The sequence below is a fragment of the Babylonia areolata genome, chromosome 4 (assembly GCF_041734735.1).
Source record: "Babylonia areolata isolate BAREFJ2019XMU chromosome 4, ASM4173473v1, whole genome shotgun sequence".
Classification (NCBI taxonomy): domain Eukaryota; kingdom Metazoa; phylum Mollusca; class Gastropoda; order Neogastropoda; family Buccinidae; genus Babylonia; species Babylonia areolata.
In genome coordinates, this window is record NC_134879.1 from 27695702 (window position 1) to 27709363 (window position 13662).

Genomic DNA, 13662 nt, shown 5'->3' on the forward strand with positions numbered 1-13662 from the left:
CTGAAGACTCGCCCACATGTGGGACACAAGTGAGTGGGTGCTGTCGTGGCAGTGGATGCTGCTCGGGCCTTGCGCACAGCACGCTTTCGTTGCGCCTATGCGCCTGGCTTCAGCTGCACGGGCTCCTGTGGTGATCTTGCAGCGCCAAGCTGGACGGTCCACAACAAGAGCCCCCACGTGTTGATGTCGACGCCCAGGACTTTGAAGGACGCTTTGAGGCAGTCTTTGTAGAGTCTCTTCTGCCCTCCAACAGAGCACTTGCCCTGACACAGTTCTTCGTACAGCAGCTGCTTAGGCAGTCAACTGTCTGGCATTCTGACTACATGTCCAGCCCACATGGCTTGGGCTTTCTGCAGGAAGGTGTAAACGCTGTGGATGCCAGCTCGTTCCAGAACTTCTGTGTCGAGGACTTTGTCCTGCCGCCTGATGTGGAGGAGCCTGTGGAGACAGCTCACGTAGAAGCGATTGAGCTGTTTGGGGTGTCTGCTGTTGACAGTCCAGGTCTCGCTGGTGTGAAGCAGGGTGGTAAGGACCACTGCACAGTAGACCTTCAGCTTGGTGATAGGGCTGAGTCCTCTCCGCTCCCAGAGGTTCTCACGGAGTCTCCCAAAGGCGGAGCTGGATTTGGCGGTCCTGTTGTTGACCTCAGCGTCTATATTCACTGCGCGAGAGAGCGTGCTGCCCAGGTAGGTGACGTTGTCGATTGCCTGGAGTTTCTGCCCCTTCACTGTGATGCTCTTGGTATGACTTGCCTGGGGCAGGCTGGTGCATAACGTCGGTCTTTTTGGTGCTGATGGTTGAGACCGAAGTTGTCGCAGGCTTGTGAGAAGCAGTCCATTTCACACTGCATCTTCTGCTCTGTGCTGGCGTTGAGTGCGCAGTCATCAGCAAACAAGAAGTCTCTGATGACAGTCTCTTTCACCTTTGTAACAGCTTGCAGGCGCCTAAGGTTGAACAATCTGCCGTCAGTCCTGAACGTGACATTAAGCCATATTTCCGTATCATTAACAGTTTTATTTCGTTATGGTTCGTTTCCGTATCATTAACAGTTTTATTTCGTTAAGGTTCGTTCCGAAATCCGAAAATTTTTCAAAAACCGCTTCTCACTGACTTGCTGGAATGTAGGTTGTGAGGTGAGAAGACATGACCTCGTTTTTCATGTTCACAATTAAAAGGAAAGACATACAAATTCTGGACAGAACACAGACAGTGACACTAACTACACGACCGACGTGTTTACTGCATATAAATATCCTAAACTGGACACTGAATTAATTAAAATTGAATCAATCGTTTCTTCGTCAGCCTTTTGAAGACTGGTTCGTGCAGATCTAGACATCTACCGTGCGTTGCGATGTGCTTGAAGTGATGGCAACGTCTCCTTTACCGCCGAAATAAAAGAATATTCGAGATGTAATAAAACACACAAAAAATATGATTCAAACGGCATTATAACGTCCAAAACAGTCACGTCTATTTATCACACAAAGAAGAAAGCAACAACATTGCTTTAAATATTATATTTAGTCAAATAACGTCAGATGTTCGCAGCAGTGGGGATTAGTCTACTTGCTTCTAAACTGAACATGCATGTATCGATCCCGCTCGCAAGCCCCCCCTCCCCTCTCCACCCACCCACCCCTTTTTTCTCCTAAGTTTATCATATAATTATATATATATGTAGCCGGTTGGGCAGGGTTCTCTCACCACGTCAGCACCAGTTTTCTTCAAGGCTTTATTGAGGACGCAACGGGGAACGTATCGGGACTTGGGTAAAGGGAACAGGAGAGCGGGGCATTAAAGGGCAAGGGACTGTCCTCGTGAAAGGAGGGAAATAAGTAAGTAAATGATTACCTTGTGGACAAAACAACAAAGTCCTCGTAAGCAAGCGTACAGTAATGTCTATCTACGTTCATTCACTCATTCACTCCAAACATCACATTACATGAATCTACAATTGTTACAAACGTGTGATAAGACTAAACTATCCCATTAATTGAAATGAGCAATTGCTTCCCGATTCGAAATTGTCTAATTTCTTAAAGATATTTATATAAATCCTAGAAACTTCAAAACGTAAGTTGAGGTTACATTTCAGTTAAGATTAACTCGGTTATTCGAAATAATTGCAAATCCGTTCAAATGCATAACATCTAAACTCAAAGTAAACTGATAGAATAATATCAATAAGGAAATAAAAATAGCATTTACATTTTGGTATCAATTTCTCAATGCTAGAAATGCTTACTGTAAAGTATGATATATTTCACTCACCCTATCAGGTTGACAGAGGCCCGCACATACACTGCTGTTGCCTGTTCTCTTTTAAAGGTAACTGAGAACTGATGATATTGGTTCTACAAGGAAAGGGTAGGAGAACTCACTTCGTAAAAACATATCAAGATGCAGCACACCCACCCTACATGATTATTATTTTGCACGTGAAGTTATGATGCTAAAGCTAACACAGGTCATAAACGTGCACTCTTTCTCTTTCTCTCTCTCTCTCTGCGGGGCAAAGAGAACAATTTCACCCTGTTATATATATATATATATATATATATATATATATATAGAGAGAGAGAGAGAGAGAGAGAGAGAGAGGGGGGGGGGGGGGGGGGGGGGGGTGGGGGGTACAGGGAACAGAAGAAAACACAATGTAACGATCAGCACAGTGTTTTTCACTTGAGTCGTTTCACAGCGGCCAGTCTGACAAGTGATGACAGGAGTTCAGTGCCTTTTCTTGCACACACACACTTGAACTGAATGCACATACACCGGCAGACACGCACAGAAAGTGCATACAATTATTTGTGCAAGCAAGCAGTTCAGAGAAGGACGTGTGACGAATACCTCCCCGACACAAGTGGACTGGATCCTGGCCCCTGGAACGCGGAGAATCTCTGTCTGCTTGTGTGTGTGTCCTTGCCTCTCTCTCTCTCTCTCTCTCTCTCTCTCTCTCTGTGTGTGTGTGTGTGTGTGTGTGTGTGTGATACAGAGAGAGAGAAGCCATGTCCTGGATGCTACGATATTCTGCAGTGCTGCAAATGTTAGCTAATTGTTAAGGCTTCACTAAGACGGTACAGAGAACGTCAGTCGGTCGACCTTTCGTCACACTTTGGTAGAGCTGGCGGGCTATTCAACTCAAATTCAGTTCAATTGAATTCAAAAACACTTTATTATTCCACGTGGAAATTAACGTGTGCAATCACAGGCTCGTTGCAGACACCAACATAAAAATGAACATATGTACCATGCAATACACTAAAACAAGTCAGATAAAAACTCTCAGTAGCTGACTAAAACAACCCACCACCCCACACATGCGCACACATCAAGACAAAGTATTGCACAACAATGTATACCGATAGAAACCCTCCCCTCCCACCCCCCGTCTCTTTGTCTCTGTCTCTGTCTCTGATTCTTACTCTGTGTGTCTCTGTCTGTCTGTCTGTCTCTCTCTCTGAACAAGCGAATATTCTCCCACTAATCACCCTCACCCCCAATCACACACATATAAAGACAATGTAGTGTACAACAATGAAAAACAACAAAACAACAACAACAACAAAAACCAAACCAAAACAAAAAACCAACAACAAATAGATCGTATATAAATGTAAAATGCACACAACATACGCGCTTGCGCGTTAAGATAATAACGTATTGCATAACAATGTAAAAAACTAATAACATCCAGCATTGTGTGCGCGAATAGCTGAATGAGCTAATGTAACGAGGTGGTCTTGCGCGTGGAGCTATGAACCTGCCAATTCTGTCCGATCGTCGACTGTTAATGTCATCATGTAATGGGTGTGTTTCGTCTGTCAAAATTGTTTTCAGTCTGTCAGTGTTTGCCTATCTGGCTGGCTGTTTTGCACAAACCATGTGGTTATCAGTGCATGTCTTTGAAGACTGGTTGGGACATTGAGAGAGAGAGAGAGAGAGAGAGACTATGATACATACATACATACAGACAGACAGACAGGAAGATAAACAGCAAACAAACGCTCGCTCGCGCGTCCTTGTGTGTGTGTGTGTGTGTGTGTGTGTGTGTGAGTCACCCACTGTACCAGTTAGCTGCCTGCATGATGAATCAGATTTTTTTAAAAAGACAAAAAATAAAAAAAAGACTCGCGACATAAAGAACGAGCACAAAAGTTGTAACCGGTTTAAACAGGAGTCTTTGCCGCAGTCTCTTCCAGGACTCCCCCACACGACAACAACCAGGACAGGGCGTGTGACTGATGCTGTGTGGGACCCGGGTTCCCCTGGCTGAACTAGGGGGCTTAACGGTCGCACACAGACATCAGTCATCCAGACCAGGCCTCCCTATTGTGGACTGTCGCTACAGGGTCACAGACAAAACAAGACATCGCGAGGACCAGCCTCGGACCGACAATCAGGACTCCACCACCCGAACACAGCCAGGACACAGCACGGACCACGGACATCGCCGGCGGCCAGAACACAGCAAGGACCCTCCTCGAACAAGACCACAGGACCAACGCCTTGACCACCCCCATGGATAAGACCACGGCCACGAACAACTTAAGGGCGTCACGCCGATAGGTCGCTGAACTCAACTCTACCCGGCAGTCTCCTCCAGCACCACCAGCCGTCCAGGCCCTCAGCCGTACACAGCGGGTCTCTTCCATCAACGCGACCGAGTTTGAAAACATGGGAGAGAGGCGTTGGCAATACTGACTGGTCCCAAATAAAACAGCTGCCCAGGCTGCAGCAAAACAGGGTATCATTTTGGTCGCAGTCGCCCTTAACCTCTCTCCCGCGTCCTGTCTGTCCCTCCTCAGCCGAGCTGACCCACCTCCCCGGCCCCCTCTCTGTGTATGCATCCAACTGTACCGCGTACGAAGTCATGGTCTTGACAAACAGTCTCCGCTTCGTTTGTTATCTCCACAAGATGGCGGACGGCACGCGCTGTCAAGGACGTGACGTCATCTTTTCGCAACCCATCCTCACCTCTTATCCGACTCCCACCCACCCACCTCCGCCCCCACTATCCCACTCACCCCCTCCTTCACCCCATGCACACACCTCCCTTCTCCCCCTGTGCTGCTCCATTCTGCAGATCAGCTGATGTCAGCACACTGTCTCGTCGCTTCACCTGAGAAGAGTGGTCAGAGCGAAAGTAACGCTTTGTTTTTCCCCCACTTCGTCTATCGAGTGAGCGAGCGTCACTACTGGGAGACCGAATCATCTCCCATCCCTGAGTAGTCTCCCTTCTTGTAAAGGTGAGTTCGTGTTGCGTTGTTCTGCATGCTTTGTTTGTGTCTCAGGAATGTGTCAGGTTACTGAACGGTGCTGGGTTACCTCTGTCGGTGGACCGTCCAGCTGACAGATGAAAGTTCGAATCAGAGTATCAGTATCAGTATCAGTATCGAATCACAGACACCCAACACTGATAAAAACTGGCATTCGCTGTTTTGTTCGTCTCAACGTGTTGTCGTTATCATGGTGGTGTCAGAGTAGTGCTGGAAAAAGGAAAAAAGGTTTTATTCTATTGAGGTCTTGTTTGCTTGCTTGCTTGCTTCTGATCGTTCAGTCGCTGCCCAGTTTATATATATATATATATATATATATGTGTGTGTGTGTGTGTGTGTGTGTGTGTGTGTGTGTTGATGCATTTCTTTACCGATGAACCTTTTTCGTTGTAAAGAAATGAAATGCAACGTAGACGTCTTTGCTTGTGCGCTTTGCTTTGCTCCTCATCTCAATCCCTCTGTCTCTAACTGTTTCTGTTCGTCTGTCTGTCTGTCAGCTGTTTGTCCGTATCTCACTCTCTCACTGTTTCTTTCTTTCTTTCTATCTCTCTCGTCTTTACCCTCCTTCTCTTCCTTTTTCCTTTTCTTCTCTTTGTGTTCTTCTTTTTTTTTCTCCTCTTCCTACTTTTAATAAAACATTTTTGTTGTTTTTGATGAATTGTTGCAAGGGCATGGTGAAAAGACGTTTGCAGCTTATCCTTTTGCCTTCAGTGAAACATTCGAGTTTTCTCTCTTCCTCGCGCACGCGCACTCTCTCCCCTACTCTGGTCTTCCGTCCGCCCCCGCATCTCTCTCAAATACACACACACACACATATGCATGTGTGTGTGTATGTGTGTGTGTGTGTGTGTGTGTGCGTGGTGGAGGATAGAAGTTATCACCTCTTAGTCACATTTAGCTACTATTTACCGGCTATAGGAACAAACAGAGTTCCATGAGCCTTACATTGATTAATTAAAACACACACACACACACATTGTTAGACCCCCCTCCCCACCACCCCCAAGATGCAGCTTCTTCTGTACTTTGCTGTTTCTGTTTTTATGGGAGTTAATGTTTTCTTGTTAGTTTTTGTTGGTTTGTCTTTAAAACAATTCAGTCTTCACTTTTTGCTCTCTTTTCTTTTTACTGGTATTGCTTTTAATGCCGCCCCCCCCCTTCCCCTCCCCTCCCCTCCCCTACCCGATGAGTTTAACGACCTATTGGCGTCTACACCCTTGAGGTCAAGTTTGTTCGGTTGGAGTTGTATCCCCTGCATCATTGTAATATGAAACATTAGTGTTCACTAATTTTGTGTACTTGATGGTTCGTGACGTTTGATGTGTGTGTGAAACGGGACTGTGAAAACAATGTTGTAAATTGCGTGACTGAGACACCTTCGTGGCTTGGCAAAAGAAAAAGAAAGAATAATATTACAAAACAACAAATGCAACAATACAATCAATCTATATGACTTATGCCAAATTACTTCAATATTATTACCAAACAAGGGTAACAATACACTCAAGTTAATATGACTAACGCCGAAGTTGCTTTTCTCTTCTTTAACAGTTTGATGTCTGTGGAAGAGATTTTCGCTCAAACTACATAAAGGCCTGTCGCTGACGTAATGTGTGATTTCGTCAGTGTCCGAGAGGCTGTTGATCGGTCTGATGGCGTCAATGTTTAGTTAGATTACGTCAGTGTTTGCTCGCGTAGAACAGCGATAGATGAGCCATGCAGAAATACAACGAGGCTGACGTGTGTATGTGTGTGTTAACTTGCGCGCTGAAGGGCTGACAAGTCGCGAAGTGCTTGGCATCATCGCTGTTTGGATGGGCAGTTGGTTGTCAGTGTTCCAAGGTACGGGATGTAATTCGTACCACACTTACTTTCCTTGAATCACTGTGTGTTTCTGTCTCTGTCTCTGTCTCTCTCTCATCCACACTGACATAACTACGTCTGTAACAAGCCATTTTCTGTTTATCCCCCCCCCACCTCTCTCACTCTCTGTCTGTCTCTGTCTCTCTGTCTCTCTTTTTCTCTCTCATTCTCTCTTTTTCTCTCTGTCTCCTCTCTCTGTCTCTGTCTCTCTCTGTGTCAATGTGTCTGTTTGTCCTCTCTCGCTCTCTGTCTCCGTCTCTGTCTCTGTCTGTCTGTCTGTCTGTCTGTTCGCCTCTTTCTCTCTCACTCTTTATCTGTGTCTCGCTCTTTGTCTCAGTGTCCATTACCATTTATCGGTCTGTCGGTCTCTCAGTATCCCTATCCCTCACTCGTTCGCTCTTGTCCTTGAGTACGGTACTTAAAACGACCTGAACGATTTAAAGATACACTCCATCCCTTCCCCCCTCAGACACTTTTTCCCAGCACATACACGTCCCTCCACCACCCGCCCCTATGTCCATCTGTCTCTCGTACGTATGAAGAGAGCGTCTTCTTTCTGATAGTGTACGAAAATGCCTGCAAACACACACACACACACACACGCACACACACGCACACACACACGCACACACACGCACACACACACACACACGCACACACGTATATATATGTATGTATGCATATGTATATATATATACATACACATACATATGTCTATATATGTCTCTCTCTATATATATTTTTATATAATGTTAGAGGACTACACCTCCACCAGCATTATCTCACACACACACACACACACACACACACACACACACACACACACACACACTTCCTTCATACCTCACCTACCACACCCCCACTACATTCTCTCTCTCTCTCTCTCTCTCTCTCTCTCTCTCTCTTTCTCTGTCTCGTTTTTGGCACCTGCGCTGCGCTGTGCATTTTTTCTGTAATGGTATGATTGTATGTCTTTTTCGATCCGTGTGCCCTTGTGGGTTTAAAATTTTTTTTTTTTTTAAATAGAGTTTCACTGTTCACTGTTCACTGTGCACCGTTCTGCTTGAATGCGGACCGAGTTGTGTTCCGAGTGAGTGAGTTTAACAACCTGTTGGCGTTTCGCCCTCAAGGTCAAGTTGTCTGTGGCTGTGAAATACGTTGTGTTCTTTCGTGTTGCTTTATGCACATATATTATATACATATCGGAATGTCTAGGTGAAGGAGGATCAGCGTGCTGACAGGTGTGTGTTGTGTGTGTCACCAGACACGAGAGCAGGAGAAGAAAACAAACATGAAAGGAATGTGTTGAGGGTGTGGGGGTAGTAGAATCGTGGCAGGAGAGTAAATGTGCAATTGCGACTGACCCCCTTTCTATCTGAACTTTTCTCTCTGTGTCTTTTTGTGTTTCTATTCAGTCTTTCTGTCCTGTCTCTCGCCATCTCTGTCTCTATCTGTCTCTCTCAGTCTTCGTTCCTATTTCCCTTTCCTTCTCTCTCTCTCTCTTTGTGAACATGCGCATGTGTCTATGTCTATCGTCTCTCTCATTCATTTTCAAGTTCCCTCCCTCCCTCCCTCTGTGTCACGGTGCGCGCGCGCGCGCGCGCGCTCGTGTGCGTGTGTGTTTTGGTGTGTGTGTGTGTGTGTGTGTGTGTGTGTGTGTGTGTATTTTGTTTGTTTATTGAGACATCTTGCTATAGCGCATATTCTTTTGGAGCGCACGTGCGTGCGTACGTGCGTGTGTGTGTGTGTTTTGGTGCGTGTGTGTGTGTGTGTGTGTGTGTGTGTGTGTGTGTGTGTGTTTTGTTTGTTTATTGAGACATCTTGCTATAGCGCATATTCTTTTGGTGCGCACGTGCGTGCGTGCGTGCGTGTGTTTGTGTGTGTGTGTGTGTGTGTGTGTGTGTGTGTGTCTGCGCGCGCGAGTGTGTGTGTTAGATAGTTCATCTCGCATTTCGTGTCCGCGTGTGTATTGAATGGAGTGAGTCTCGCGTCTTCTTCTTTCTTTATTCTTTCTGCTTCGTAAAGCGGATCTGTGCAAATGTCTATATCATGCCATGCCGTTCCACCTCGTACAAAAACGAATAACAAAGGAAGAAGCGAGACACCCCCTCCTGACCTAAAACACACACACACACACACACACACACACGCACACACACACACACCACACTCCTCTTTCCTCTATCACAGTGCTGGGAGACTGTGTGACAGCGTTGAAGGTAAGGCGAAGTGGAAGCCTCTGAAAGTTTTTGTGTGCATGTGAAAAACCACCTCTGGTTTCGTTGCTTTTGGTTCGTTTGTTTTCTTTTTAAGTAAGTAAGTGAGTGGTGCACAGTTCATCTGTTCCACTGTAGCTATGTGACAAAAGATGATTATATGGTCTTCTTTGAGGAACCGCTTCATCGACGTGTAAGTGTGACCTGTCACTGACTCGTCCAAGTTAAAAAATGGATTAGAGAGACCCCGTTGTCTGTTTGAGCGGCATTTCATTACTCTTGTTGAAAAAAAACACCCAGTAAGTTTTATTGACTGTTCTTGTGTGTGTGTGTGTGTGTGTGTGTATGTGTGTGTTTGATGTGCGTGCGTGCGTGTATGTGTGTTTGATGTGCGTGCCTGCGTGCGTGCGGGTGTGTGTGTGTGTGTGTGTGTGTGTGTGTGTTCCTCTTCGCTTAATTAAGATTTGCTTGCTTGCCTCGTGTGTGGTGAACTTGCTTGCCCGTTTTAAGAGAGGTGTGTCTGTTCCTTTGTGCATGTCGTCTGTCGTTACTTCGCTGCCAGGAAAATAAGATTTAAGTGAAATCTATTTGCCAGGGTTTTTTTTCAAAAAATTCTGTGCTCTTTGTTATTTGATAAAGACCCATAAAAGTATATATTTTCTGAAAGGTAAATGAATAAAAAATACAAAAGACATGTTTTTCAATTTTATATATTTTTAGTGACATGCTGTTGTTTTGAAATCAGTGTGGTTTTTTTTTGTCACATTTTCAACTTTCAACTTGTTCATTACAAACATTAGTCAGGTAATTTGCACTAAAATATCATATTTTCTGGGCAAATGGATATCTGCACACACAAAATCATACTAGAACAACCACAATATGTTGTTTTTGTTTTTTTAAAGAGACAGATACACAATGCATTGTGGCTTCTCCAAGTGATAATATGGATGTGGGGCCACGCCCCCTCAGTCTCCACCACCCTCCTCCTCACCACTCCTGTCCAGTTCTCAGCAGACCGCGTTGGCTGAGTGCCAAGAAAATCGCGTACACTGTGCCCTGCTGATAATTCAATTAGTTTGTGTCGTCTGCTACGGTTGTGCAGCCGGCATCACTCACTGATAGTCGTATCTTGGCCACTCTCTTGATTGCTCCCCTTATTTTCTATCAAATCGTCCTATAAATGTTCATCACTGTCTTCTCTTTAGAATTTACGCTTCAATTCTTTCTGAACATCAGCTAAAGAAAGCAATCTTCGTTGATTTAGTTTGCCATGATTGCATGTCTTGAGCACGGCGTCAGTCTGACATTTTGTTGAGCGAGCGAGGAAAGGAGCTAGGCAAAACACTGCGACAGTGACCCAACCAAAACGTTCAAGTAAAGGACTGCCTCATGACGTAGATGGGGTTTCTAGCCATGAATAGAATCCAGAAAGATTCCCCAAGCTAAAGCGACCAGCATTTTCGTCAACGAACTGAATGCAAACCAGGGAAAAGTCCGAATATTTCGATGACAAGTTATCTCGTCATTGTGGCAGCGAAGCGTACATGCTTGCGATGACGAGTTATCTCGTCATATAGGCAGCCGAGGGTTAATTAAGACACTGTGTGGTGAACCAGCTTCTAAAGGTGAAGACAGATGTGTCTGCGGCATTCAGTGCGTCAGTTTCAGTGTCAGGGGGGCGTTAAAGCGTGTCAGCTGATCCATACGCGCTACACCAAAAAATGGGAGGCGATACAGGTGTCAGTAGGGGCGGCATAGACCCACCGCGTTAGTCAAGCCCTCACTGAGGACATACCAAATGCTGCAGGTAAAGACTTGAATAATATCAAAAACAAAACAAACAACAACAACAACAACAACAAAAACACAACTAAAATATGCAGGTAAAGACTTGAATAATATCAAAAACAAAACAAACAACAACAACAACAACAAAAACACAACTAAAATAGATTAAGAATTGATTTGTCATTATAATCATTGGCTGTCGTGCACATCTGTCGAATAGAAAATAAACCCGGTTTGATATCCATGCGACGCCAGATCCCCTGAAGCGGTGAAGGTGATTTTTCGCTCTGTTGTCCTGAAAACACTCGGTGTTAACATGGATGTCTTAAGGCAGTGCCCAATTGTGGATCACCCCCTTTAGACACCAGTACCCTCTTTTGTCTTGTAAGGCCTCCCAGGTCCGCTGAAGCTCCATAGCAGAAGACGTCGTCCACACAGTGCCCGATTATTAGATAACTGAATGAATATTGATGACTGAAGATGTAGGTAAGTAAGTAAGGACGAACGTATAAACTGTCACTCCAGGATTCTCTACAAAGGGTGAACTTTTGAGTCTCTTAAGACCTTGTACTATCTAGCTGTCCTTAGAGTTTCTTATCACTGTCACTCCAGGATTATATACAAAGGGTGAACGTTTGAGTCTCTTAAGACCTTGTACTATCTAGCTGTCCTTAGAGTTTCTTATCACTGTCACTCCAGGATTATATACAAAGGGTGAACTTTTGAGTCTCTGAAGACTCCGTACTGTCCAGCTCTCCCTTGAGTTTCTTATCACTGTCACTCCAGGATTGTGTACAAAGGGTGAACTTTTGAGTCTCTTAAGACCTTGTACTGTCTAGCTGTCCCTAGAGTTTCTTATCACTGTCACTCCAGGATTGTGTACAAAGGGTGAACTTTTGAGTCTCTTAAGACCTTGTACTATCTAGCTGTCCTTAGAGTTTCTTATCACTGTCACTCCAGGATTATATACAAAGGGTGAACTTTTGAGTCTCTTAAGACCTTGTACTGTCTAGCTGTCCCTAGAGTTTCTTATCACTGTCACTCCAGGATTGTGTATAAAGGGGGAACTTTTGAGTCTCTTAAGACCTTGTACTGTCTAGCTGTCCCTAGAGTTTCTTATCACTGTCACTCCAGGATTGTGTATAAAGGGGGAACTTTTGAGTCTCTTAAGACCTTGTACTGTCTAGCTGTCCCTAGAGTTTCTTATCACTGTCACTCCAGGATTGTGTATAAAGGGGGAACTTTTGAGTCTCTTAAGACCTTGTACTATCTAGCTGTCCTTAGAGTTTCTTATCACTGTCACTCCAGGATTGTGTACAAAGGGTGAACTTTTGAGCGGAGTATGGTAAGGTCCCTGACGGACAGAGATCTTCACCAGACGTTTAGGGTTAAGCCCTTCGTCAGTGGTCTGTATAGTAGCTGAGGCTGCAAGCTGAACATTCTTCGGATGGGGTGTTCCCTCGTTTCACTTCTTTGCTGTCAACATCAGTTTGGTCTTGTGCTGTTCCGGAGCTTGAGTTTGTGTATGGCCTAGAATCCACTGGGTGAGCTGTGTTATCTTCATGTTGGGGAGGGCTGAGCTGATGAGACGTCTGAGTGGAGAGGACGGGGCTGTTCTTTTCTTTTCTAGGACTCCGGCTCTGTGTGGGCTGTTTGGGTTGTGTCGAAGGATGACCCAGCATTTCACTGTCAGAGTCAAACGTGTTCCGGGTCGTTTCTTCCTCAGAGGCAGTTGGATGACGGAGGTCATCATTTTGGTCACAAGTGATGGACTTTCCGTTGGTTGCAGCGTCAGCTGGTGATGGTCTGGAGGTTTCCCTGGCTCTTGGTGATGTGCTGCAGACGGTGGTGGGTGTTGAGTGTTTGTGGTATCTTCCTGTACAACACCTACATTGTCATCTTCAGCCTGGGTACTGGCTTCACGTGACCTGACGGGCTTCACCTTTTTTTTTTTTTTAGGTCCGCACAGACATTCCCAAACTGAGTTTTTAAAAGTGGTTTTCTTTTTTCAGTGTGCTGACTTGCTTGTTTAGCTCACCGATTTTTGCTTCAAGGGAGCCAGTCAATGAATTGAGCGTCTCTGTCTTGAATGCTTTGAGTGTACGTAATTCATTTTTATACACACTTTGGCGTCTTCAGTGTGAGCAGTCATTGAAGCTTGACACTCACAGTGTGACTGCTGAAGATCAGTCACTGCATCCTGTAGTTCCTGGAACTTTCCAATGTAGGCCGTCAGTGAAGCTGTTGGCCGTGGATCACTTTTCTTCTTTGGGCTGACACAGAGGGTACGTCTCCGGAGTTTGCGAAGCATTTGAGGACGTTCCATCTTTTGTCTTGTGAGGGGAGTAGAGGGGGTGTGGGATCCATCCTTCAATCCACAGGATAAAGGGGGGATTCTTTGTTCCTGTTGATCTTGCGGGTGAGGTTGTTTTCCATGTGGTGGTTGTGCGTCAGTGGCAGGTTGACTGGCAACTGCTTCAGGTGGTGCCATTTCTGAAGTCGCTTGATGA

The 13662-nt window shown here is 45.3% G+C and overlaps 1 protein-coding gene across 2 annotated transcripts in view; it reads left to right on the forward strand.

Annotated features, from left to right (window-relative positions):
• Positions 1 to 7067: 7067 nt before the first annotated feature.
• LOC143281008 (solute carrier organic anion transporter family member 4A1-like) overlaps positions 7068 to 13662 on the forward strand; it is a 48652-nt gene continuing 42057 nt past the window's right edge. The window contains exon 1 of one of the 2 annotated variants that reach the window (XM_076585885.1): positions 7068 to 7124. In XM_076585885.1, coding sequence (XP_076442000.1) covers positions 7097 to 7124 — 28 coding nt within the window. In that variant the 5' untranslated portion in view covers positions 7068 to 7096. Of the gene's footprint in view, positions 7125 to 9246; positions 9365 to 13662 lie in introns of those variants that run through there. The other variant, XM_076585887.1, reaches the window with a different exon arrangement.